This window comes from Phragmites australis, chromosome 1 (assembly GCF_958298935.1).
Source record: "Phragmites australis chromosome 1, lpPhrAust1.1, whole genome shotgun sequence".
NCBI classification, from domain to species: Eukaryota; Viridiplantae; Streptophyta; class Magnoliopsida; order Poales; family Poaceae; genus Phragmites; species Phragmites australis.
In genome coordinates this window covers 1,413,504-1,424,119 of record NC_084921.1, presented here as the reverse complement: position 1 = coordinate 1,424,119, position 10,616 = coordinate 1,413,504, and the positions used below count along the sequence as shown (strand labels likewise).

The following is a 10,616-nucleotide window of genomic DNA, read 5'->3' as shown; positions in this document are numbered from 1 at the left end:
TAACATAAGACATACAATGTTCAATTCAAAAATACTCCATCAGAACCACTGGTTGACTGCATAAAGGTTCAATTTCAATATACAAACAACAAGAATGAAGGAGTCCTCCATATGTTTCTAAATGCACTTTCTTCCACAAATATGCAAGAAGGCTATTTCTTCCCACATCTTTACATCTTACCCATTACTGATGCAAGGAATTCACTAAGATAAATCAAGCCTTCAAGCACATGTCATATCCATCCTCATCACATAAACAGTTTAGGTGCACCGACTACAATACATGTGCACATAAAAAAAATGTCAAGAGCTGACAAAGATCATAACCATAAGCGCATACATTCCTTCAATAATATTATGTCAAAGGTCATAACACTAATAATATGACGACAGATATGTCTTAAACAATAATAGATAGACCACGGGGTGTACCGGAGTACAAGACCATTAACTAGAGGTAAAACCGTAATACTATAGGGGACCGTTTACCTTGACTAAACCAATTCCGAACAATTAAAGTAACAAACACCCTTCCCAACTAAAGCCTCAACTAATGATCAGATTCATTGGACATTCCATCATTTGAATCAGCACCCAAAAGCTGATCGGAGCTCCAGCCAGCGGGAAGGATGTCGTCGTCGTCAATGTCCTTGGATCCCAATGCTTTCTCTTGCACTGCCACGCTGATATTGTCAGCTAAACCAACTGGGTTCTGCACGACACCACCACTCAGAGCATCCTTAACTTGGAACACGAGCTGCTCTAAGTCCGTCGCCATGGTCTCGACCTGCAGAAGTGCTCTATTGAGATCCACGACAGCAAGGGTGTTGTACAGACTCAAGTTGTCGTTGGCCACCTTCTTTAATGCGACAGTCGCCTCCTGCATATGGTTCTGCATCTTTGACAGGACACAAGCAAGCAATGTGACGTCCATCTACAAGCACGGAGCAAGCACATCAGCGACGTCGCAAATGTCCCAATGAATGTACAAACTCAATCAAGAACCTTACAAGTATATCAACGAGGCTACGAGATGCTAAGATAAAATGGCTACAACAAACATAATCAAACATAGTCCAAAGCAACAGAACTTAGAGTGATCAATAAGTTGACTTAGAGTGATCATTCGATATGGATCTATTTTTGCTTTTTTTCCCGCGTATAGGTTGCAACCTGAATAAAGGGAAATGACACCTATATATAGATCTAACAGATGCAGATAATGATCCAAGAGATCCAAGCATTGAAAAGCAAGATATGCCAAAAACTCTTACATACTTAATTCTATAAGCACCCAATACAACATTTTTAACTTACTAAAAGTATCTTTGTATATGCAGGAAGGCATGTTGAAACCTCCTGACGATATTCTCCAAGAAATAGTATCGATTGTCAATTGACTATGAGCTATAAACTTCCTTCAGATCTTGTGCCATATCATGGCAACAACGGATGGTATATTAAATTTTCTATTCATCCCTCTCTTTACTTACGAAATTCACAAACAAAATTAATTTTTTAACATTTTGGCTATTAAAATGTTCCATTTCCTCCGCACGCAATGGATCTCGAAGCAGACCATCATCAGCTTGGGCATGTGGTTGCAGAGAACGGCTGCCTGCGTAGCCAGCTGGGCTTGGAAACGTGCTCGTGCTCTGGCGCCTCCACCTCCAAACCTTCCACCGGAACCCTCCCCTCCCCTATCGATGGAGCTACCTGCTGCCACACTCGTACACTGGATTGCCTATTCTACCGCGATATCAATAGATCCGAAATGATTTATGGAAGAATGTTCCGTACCTTCCATCGTTGCTCCACGTCACCATCGTGCCACCTTCGGTGATGTCGCCGCTTCTATCCACATATGCACCTAGTTCTACCTCCGAGATCCCCTCGTCGTCATCACCAACCTTCCTTCACCCTCGCGCGCACCGCTATCGTCGCTCCTCACTTCCGCCTCTTCCGCCCGAGCACACACCCGCAACCGTCACCTCCTACCCTACGACCCATATATGTGGAAAGATAGTAATGGAGTTTTCACTGTGAAAATCTCTCTCCTATCCTGTCTGGCGCTGGCCTACGAGGAGACGTTTGAAGCCGGCGACTTAATTCCGTCGTGGTATTTTTCTGTCGGGAAGGGAATAAGAACCGCGATGAGAAATGGTTGGGAGAATCTTAGGAGAAAGGAAAACTTGTTTCTACGTGCGAATCAAGAAAGCTGGCACGTCATGCATCCGACGAGACGGACACTTGAGAGTTCGGACTTGAAAGCAACACGACAAAACGAGCCTACTTGTCGCTTGCTTCTTCCTGTGGCCCAAACTAGACGGGCTAGCTGCTGCCAGGTCCCATGGTGACTGCCCCGAGCCAGATCGTACCATCCGACTCGATCGAGTCAGTTCAATGAACGCGTCAAGGGGCCATAAAAGCTGCTCGTTCAACAACGACCTCGACCGACACGACAACTCTCTCTCTCTCGCCGTACCTGCCACGTACGTACGCGCCTCGTCGGCGCACTCCCGGCCGCCCGGGGCGACCTGACTCGGACCCGGCGTGGACGGTCGTGTCCTCGGGCATGCCGGATTTAGCGAGGCCAAAAAAAGGGACGAGGATAGCCTGCATAATTACTGAACCATGCTTGTAACCATTAGTTTCCTACTCTGTAAGAGGAAATTACCATTATTTACTTACTGACAAGGGGTTTCTAACTTTCCATCATGTGATAATTATAGCAACGAACAACCATAGCCCTAGGTAACTATGATATATTATTTACTTACTGAGTGATGAGCCGGCATATGGTTTTATTTTAATGATAGATGATATGTTCATCGACAACGATGTGTCTGTAGTGATTCTATTAACCTCTAGGTTTTGTATCTTTAATCTTTAATAGATGATGTAGGAATGTGTTTATGTGCTGATGTTAATATTTGCAGGTTTTTACGTGTTGTAATAGGTTTAAAAAAAAGAGAAGGCCAGAGAAACACTTTGATTTCAGGTGTGAAAATTGCTCATATCTTTTTTAGTGCATATATTATCATGGAAAAAAGGGAAAACTTATCGGTGTATATCCATCTGAAAACTCCAAATTAAAGCACGCATGCAGGCGTGCGCCTCCTCTTTTCTACGTGCATACAGCTATACACCATTAGACATGACAGAAGAGACCATCGCTCAATGCAAGCAAAGACAAATAAAAAAGTGAAAGGAAAAAGGAGAGAAGAAGCTCGAGCTGTATCATTGCGAGGCTGTCTCCAGCGAGTCTAACCCGCCTCTTAATCTCCCACGAGAAACCTGATTAGTTAACCCGAGCCGGCGCTGTATATATAATATACCCCGCGCGCACAGCGACAAGTGCCCGCATAGGAGAGCACCGAGCCCCAGAAACCGAGGGCAAAAAGGGTAGAGAGAGGAGAGCACCGAGGCAGGAGGGAGAGGGACAGCGAGTCAGCGAGGGACTGCGAAAGGTGGGTGGGGATGGAGAGCGAGATGGCGGACGCGCCGCAGCCGGCGGCCGCAGTGGCGATGGGCGGCGGCGGCGCGGCCGAGCCGCTAGCGGCGGTGGCGGAGGAAAGGGAAGGGGAGGCCGAGTCGGTGGGGTCCACCCTCACCATGGAGCGCGTCGCCGCCGCGAAGAAGTTCATCGAGAACCACTACCGCGCGCAGATGAAGAACATCCAGGAGCGCAAGGACAGGTACCGATCCGCCCCCCGCCCCTGGCCTCGCTTCCGTGCTCCAGTTCTAGCTGCCGCCGCGTGGGCTTGGGCTAGATCTCGCGCGCTGCGAGCTCGATCGAGGGGTTTGAGCTGGGTTGGGCGTGGTTCGAGCTTGCGCCGCTGGAGCTTGGGCCTTCGAGCTGCGAAATTTGGGTGCAAACTTGAGGTGGGTGCTTGTGGAATGCGGGGTAGTGGGACGTGTGTACTGGACTACTACTAGTACAAGTAGCTTGCTGGCCATGATTTCAGGATTTCTAGTGTAGTGCGATTTAGTATGTTGTGGTATACCGCTATAGACTCTCGGATTGTTCACCTCGGTCTGCAATTTGATGTCGGAGTTGCATGGTTTAGCTGTGATGGATAGTTCGGGGATGGGGAGGAGCTGATTCTGGTAGGTGTTTTTGAATGTCTAGTGTCTGCTCAATGCATTAGGCGAAACAAGTTCAAATCGCTGGTGTGGAGTAGTTTTCTTTTGGCGTGAGGAGCCATTGTGCTGAGCTTGTACATTGTAGTGCTACCTACTGTTTGACTATCTGGGTAACGGTACTTTGAGCGCTGTTGTTGAGAAGCTTGTTAGAGGAGAAGTGCACCAAAAATGATGCGGCAATGCTGCAATTGCATCTGTCCTAAAGATTGTAAAGTGGCATGAAAGTTTGTCGCATATGCTCCTTTTGTTTGCCTTTTTTTGTGGCGCGATAGTGTGCAATCAGAGTTATTTGTGTTGGTTTCAAATCACAATAAGACAAATCGTTTTGAGTAACTAGAGCTTGTTACGTGGTGGTTTTGAACTGCATGTGGACTATTTAACATTTTTTTGATCTTTTCATGAATAGATGGTGGATGATGATGTGCTTTTTATGGATGCACTTGTTCTATTAATCATGCCAGTAATTTACCTTATGGGGGAAGTCATCAATGTACATCATAACATTTCCAGCTTTGGCTTACCTTTTTTTGACCAAGGGAAAAAAAATTGATCCCCTGTTCCTTTTTGTTGAAAGGAAACAATGAGAATAAACTCATTCCCAAACATTAAATGGATGTATATCGAAGTAGAATTCTTTTGCAATACATCAGATGCTGGTCGTATACTATCACGAGCACACATTTGATATTACAATCTATTCTAAGCAGATCGTTATTTACCCCTGAGATCATGACCTTTGTTATCTTTTATTCCCATCTTATCACTTTAACAAAATCTAATACATTGCAGGCGCTTTAAATTGGAGAGACAGCTAGCTTCTTCTCAAGTCCCCAAGGAGCAGCAAATCAATTTAATAAAAGATCTGGAGAGAAAGGAAACTGAATACATTAGACTTAAAAGACACAAAATTTGTGTGGATGACTTTGAGCTGCTCACCATTATTGGGAGAGGCGCTTTTGGAGAGGTCTGCAAATTGAGTTTCAACATATGCACTTCCATGTGTAGCATTTTTGCTTAATACTATATTTATATTTTTGCTAAGGACATATTTTTCATTATTTATGGACCTATGATAGTTGTGGTGGTGGTGCATGTAGTTACTTGGAGTAGTTTCCTGTGTCATAAGTGCTTAAACTCTTGGGAAAACCAGACATGTTTTATCTCTATGAGGAATAGCAAATGTTTATTGCATTGCAACTGTCACTGTTGCCTTTAATCTCCTTTCTACTGAGTTTTCGTGGTGTTTGTAATGTATATGACAGGTTCGACTGTGTCGAGAGAAGACATCTGGCAACATTTTTGCAATGAAAAAACTGAAGAAGTCTGATATGGTTGTCAGGGGCCAAGTAAGATTACTCTCATTTCTGGCTATTTCAGGTTTCTGTTTTATAGCTATTGTGACTGCATTGACAGTTTGTAAATATTAATTATGTATGAAGGTGCCTTACTATTCTGTGAGTTTTTTCCCCATTCACAATACTTTCCTTCTATCTAGGACAACCAACAGACAGTGAAATGATGAATGCGATCATTTAGGTTAGTCATCTACAACACCCACATCCTGTTCGCCCCCCACAGTTTCTCGTATCACAGGCACTGTTAATATCAATCGTAAAGTGGTAAATCTGTGAAAGAATTAGGAAATCCAAAACATGTGTATCATACTTAAAGCTACGAGGGTCAATTTGCAGAGCTTGATAGTTCTCATTTATATTTTGCCATCCAGAATTTTCCATATACTTGACACCCATTCCATTATCTTAATTTAGTGGACAGGAACTTTGTTTGAGATCAGTCTGACATTTGATATATTTGTTTGCTCCGAATTGTTTGGATGAACCCACAAAGGTTCCTTAGATGCTTTACCCTGATGTCTGATTGTTTTTTCATTATTGGACTTGGGCATTTGATAATATCTCTGACACAATCACACTATTATATTATTATTTGCTGGAATAACATTGTACTGCATTATAGTTTGTAAAATCTCTCTCCCTAGAACATTGGTTTGGTAGGGCCACTTCGCTAAAGAAAAATAATCAGCTTGAGATTGGAATGGTCCTTTTCAGGAAATGCTGTTTACAGTTAAAGGCCCCACCTTTTTTATTTGTGGTTGAAAGTTCTTTTTATCAGAATTACTCTGGTGTTTGTCAAGAGACCATTTAACGACTTAAGTTTTTTACCATAAATTTTTATTTGCTGTCTATTATTGGAGAGTTGGAGATAATGAGTTTCATTAATCTCTCTGTTAGGTGGAGCATGTTAGAGCTGAAAGGAACTTGCTGGCTGAAGTTGCTAGTCATTGCATTGTGAAGCTTTACTATTCTTTCCAAGACGCGGAGTACCTTTACCTTATTATGGAGTACCTCCCTGGTGGTGATATCATGACCCTTCTCATGAGAGAGGATACCTTAACAGAACATGTGGCTCGATTCTACATTGCTGAGACAATCCTTGCTATTGAATCCATTCATAAACATAACTACATCCACAGGTTACATATCTTTGTTTAAAACATGTAATAGATTTTAGTTCTCTATTTTGCTGATTTATGTATTTGGTTTGTTATCATTTGCAGAGATATTAAGCCTGATAACCTGCTTCTAGACAAAAATGGTCATATGAAACTGTCAGATTTTGGGCTGTGCAAGCCAATCGATTGTTCAAAGCTCTCAACCTTGAATGAAGACGAACCTATGGGTGAAGACAACCTGAGGGAATCAATGGATGTTGATAGTTCTTTGTCTGATACTACAAATGGTAGAAGATGGAGAAGTCAACATGAACAGCTTCAGCACTGGCAGATGAACAGGAGAAAATTGGTATACTTGCTTTACATTTTACATACTGGGCGTCATATCAGTCCAGTATAATTTTTCTTTTGCTTGCATAATATCTTGCACAGACACTTGTCAGAAAATATAGTATGATGTGCCTACACTGTACAACCTTAGCGTTTCATGGTAGCTTTTCTTACTTCAAATATATGTTGTCACACAGGCATTCTCAACTGTTGGGACGCCAGACTATATTGCTCCAGAGGTTCTGCTAAAGAAGGGATATGGAATGGAATGCGATTGGTATACTATATTGGAATAATGTTTTCATGATGAGAGTTAATGTTAAGACTCTTATTTAGGTCTGAATTTAATAACCATTATTTTATTGTAATCTTTTTTCCCCTCAGGTGGTCCCTGGGTGCTATCATGTATGAGATGCTTGTTGGGTATCCACCGTTTTATGCTGATGATCCGATAACTACATGTCGAAAGGTTTGTTTTTGCCCAGTACATTTTGCTAAAATTGACCAATAAGCACTGAAAACTGCTTTATTTCTTAGCTTATTTTTTAAGTTCAAGCTGCGAGCTGAGAACCTAATGACAGCAGGCTGTATCTTATAGGCTTAGTCTTCCCAACAGTTTATGGAGATTGTCTAATAAGTTAGCTTCAAGCTGGGTCATGAGTCATGACAAACCTAAGCTAGGGAAACAAGTTCCATTTATTTTGGCATGTTATTACGTTTATGATAAATTTCATTAAAACTTGTAATGAATGCAACACAGAGTTTTTGATAGATGCATACTAGTACTATAGTACTGTATCATTCAAGTAAAGTAGTCACCTGATTGAAGGGGCATAATTGTTTTGATCTCAAGAAAGAAAGAAAAATCACTAAAAGAGAGGTTCTTGTTTGTTGTCAACCATTTTAGGGATATATAACCTGTTTAACAATCTTGCATGTATGAACCATTATATGCTTATGCTGCCGTTTTTTTTGGAGGGATTGTATTGACATCTATTTTCTCATTATTCTAGATTGTGCATTGGAGAAACCATTTGAAATTTCCCGAGGATGCAAGGTTGTCTCACGAAGCAAGGGATCTCATTTGCCGGTTATTATGTGATGTTGACCACAGGCTTGGCAGTGCAGGAGCAGATCAAATAAAGGTAGCACTGCTAGCACAGAAGAAATAATGTAACTTATAGCTCTTGTTTAGACTTTTCTTTTGCTATGTTTACTAGATGATCTCTTTTACCATTAGGCCCATCCTTGGTTCCGAGGAGTTGCATGGGATAAACTTTATGAAATGGAAGCAGCATTTAAGCCTCAAGTCAATGATGAACTGGATACACAGAATTTTATGAAGTTTGAGGAAGTAAGTGAATCCCTTTGCACTCAGTTTTTTTACTGCTCCGCAATTCTTTATCTCCAGCCAACATTTCACTGAATCAGTTTACTCTTAGTAGTTTCCTATTCTGCAAGTTGTCAAACTGTAAACCTTGTCAATATCCATGCAACAATTAAGTATTGCCTTTTGGAATTCTGGGACAGCAAGATATTTATTGACTGAGTCCGCTGGCATTATTTGATTGATTTTCTTGCTCTTTCTTCCAACTTCAAGGAGCATTAATACCTTTTCATTTTCATGTATGAGGCATTGAGGCTATGTGCATAAACATGTTCTTGTTTCGAATTTGCTTGATAAAGCTGTGATTACTAATTTTCTGCTTTTTGAGCTGTGCAGTATTGTTAATTTTCTCGTATATTTTATTTTTGGCATATGAATTCCATTCCTCCAACTTCTTGATTCTCTGTCGCAGTTGGAAAATCCTCCAATCAGAACAGGTTCCGGGCACTCAAGAAAGGTATGCATTTACATTGAGGTTCACAAACTAGTGTAAGAGCACAAAAGAGCACAGCATTTCTTATATTTAATGTCTTTTGCATTATAACCTACTAAATATGTTGCTAAATCGTTTCTCTGCGTTTATGTTTCATCGAGTTACGAGTATCTCACACCTACTATTTATGTTGGTATAAGCTGTCATAAGAATAATTATATTCTATTGAGGATTACCATATTCTTGCTGTCATAAGAAGAATTCTATTCTATTCTATTGAGGATTACCATATTCTTATGTGTTAGAACTTAGAAGTATAGAACAATAGAGCATACTATTACTGTTATATAGCTTCTTTTTATTGTGTGGTGTTTCAAAGCCCGCTTAGCTACTACATCAGCTTGCTACGCACATGTATTAGTGGTAAACTCTGCTACCTATCAAGGTTATAGTGGCTGCTATTTAGACTAGTGTTTCTAATTGTAGTTCAAAGTTCAAACCACCTGCTAAAATTAGTAGAACTTATCTTCACCTCATCGATATGCATGTATGTCCCCCTTTGCACTATTGAAGTTCTTATGTAATTTTGGTGGAACAAATTTACAGACGATGCTAAATTCCAAAGATCTCAGCTTTGTGGGGTATACATACAAAAACTTTGATGCTGTGAAAGGAATAAAACGTTCAGGTTTGTATCTTCTCATGACATTTTTACTCCACCAAGAAATTGGATGCATGTTGAATTCTCCAAGCATATTCATTCTTTTATGAAGCTTACCTATCCATGGAATTACCAGTATCTGCTAGGTGTGTCCATGACATGTAGATGATCATTATATACTGCTATGACTTATGAAACTATAATGCATGCAGATCTGCAAAGGAATTCATCCCTAACAAGGCCCTCTATTGGCTCAATATTCGGTAACATACTTTTTGCTTGTGTCATGTAACCTTTATTGCAACCACCGCCTCCATCTGCTATTATCTTATCCGGATATTTCCAATCTCAGGACCAACGGGCATGGATTCGCCTATAGAACCAAACGGAAGGGACACACACATGCACACAATTTCTTCTGGTGATCCAATGATTCCCTAATCTCCAGTGTTGTTCTCTGGAAATTTTTGAACTAAATCAGCATGTGAATGCATAAATGATGTGGCTTCATCTAGACAACCTGCTCTTTTTAGCTAGGTTTCTGCATTGTTAATTGTCCGTGAGTATATTGTAGAAATCCAACAAAGCTTCTAGTTGTAAAATAGTATGTTAAGGATTTTAACAAAAAGCCCATGGACTAAGTACTCGTCGGACATGGGGGCAGGTTTTGGAGAAATTGCACCTTGCGGCTGGCTGCCCAGGTTGGCAGAGCAAATTGCGGCCTTCTCTTGTGGCAGTTCCCGGTCCGCTAACATTTGATCATGGAAAGAAATTAAGATAGTGTTCTTGTGACAGGAATTCTAGCTATCGCTGTTGGTGGTGTTTGGCATGTATCAGGAATTTTCAATTCTGAGTGAAGAGGCAGAGCTGTTGTATATCAGGAAATTTTCTGTTTCGAGCCTTGGCTTTTTGATCCGAGGTCCTCCTTCACAGAAACTTAGTTTTGTTTACTGCGTCATCCACCCTTTATACCTCTTTGATGTATCGAACCTTGACCTATTTTTTGTTGGAAATTCACCCCTTTTTTCTCTTTTAAGATAAGTTGTCGCATTTATGCTGCATATTTGGCTCTGGATGGATTGATTTCTTCAGATACATCCGCCACATGAACCCCGCTAGGTTTGCCATCACGTTTGCAAGGAGCACGAATGCACGATGGACATAGTAGGTTAGGTCGACGTCAGGC

At 41.2% G+C, this 10,616-nt stretch overlaps 1 protein-coding gene across 1 annotated transcript; it reads left to right on the top strand.

The window, feature by feature from the left end:
* The first annotated feature begins 3,351 nt into the window (after nt 1-3,351).
* Nucleotides 3,352-10,332, top strand: LOC133910091 (uncharacterized). The gene is made up of 13 exons (XM_062352642.1): nt 3,352-3,698; nt 4,936-5,110; nt 5,409-5,492; nt 6,399-6,640; nt 6,725-6,968; nt 7,147-7,226; nt 7,334-7,418; nt 7,963-8,094; nt 8,190-8,303; nt 8,749-8,793; nt 9,376-9,457; nt 9,643-9,693; nt 9,783-10,332. Exons 1-13 carry the CDS (start codon nt 3,481-3,483, stop codon nt 9,869-9,871), a joined length of 1,641 nt encoding a protein of 546 aa, XP_062208626.1. The 5' UTR covers nt 3,352-3,480; the 3' UTR covers nt 9,872-10,332.
* Nucleotides 10,333-10,616: the final 284 nt, after the last annotated feature.

What these genes read in the sequence shown, in the direction of transcription:
- LOC133910091 (XM_062352642.1), top strand. Translation starts at nt 3,481, where the DNA reads ATGGAGAGCGAGATGGCGGACGCGCCGCAGCCGGCGGCCGCAGTGGCG. An exon ending in AAACATAACTACATCCACAG is followed by an intron (nt 6,641 to 6,724) that starts GTTACATATCTT and finishes TATCATTTGCAG; the next exon opens with AGATATTAAGCCTGATAACC. An exon ending in ATTTTATGAAGTTTGAGGAA is followed by an intron (nt 8,304 to 8,748) that starts GTAAGTGAATCC and finishes TCTCTGTCGCAG; the next exon opens with TTGGAAAATCCTCCAATCAG.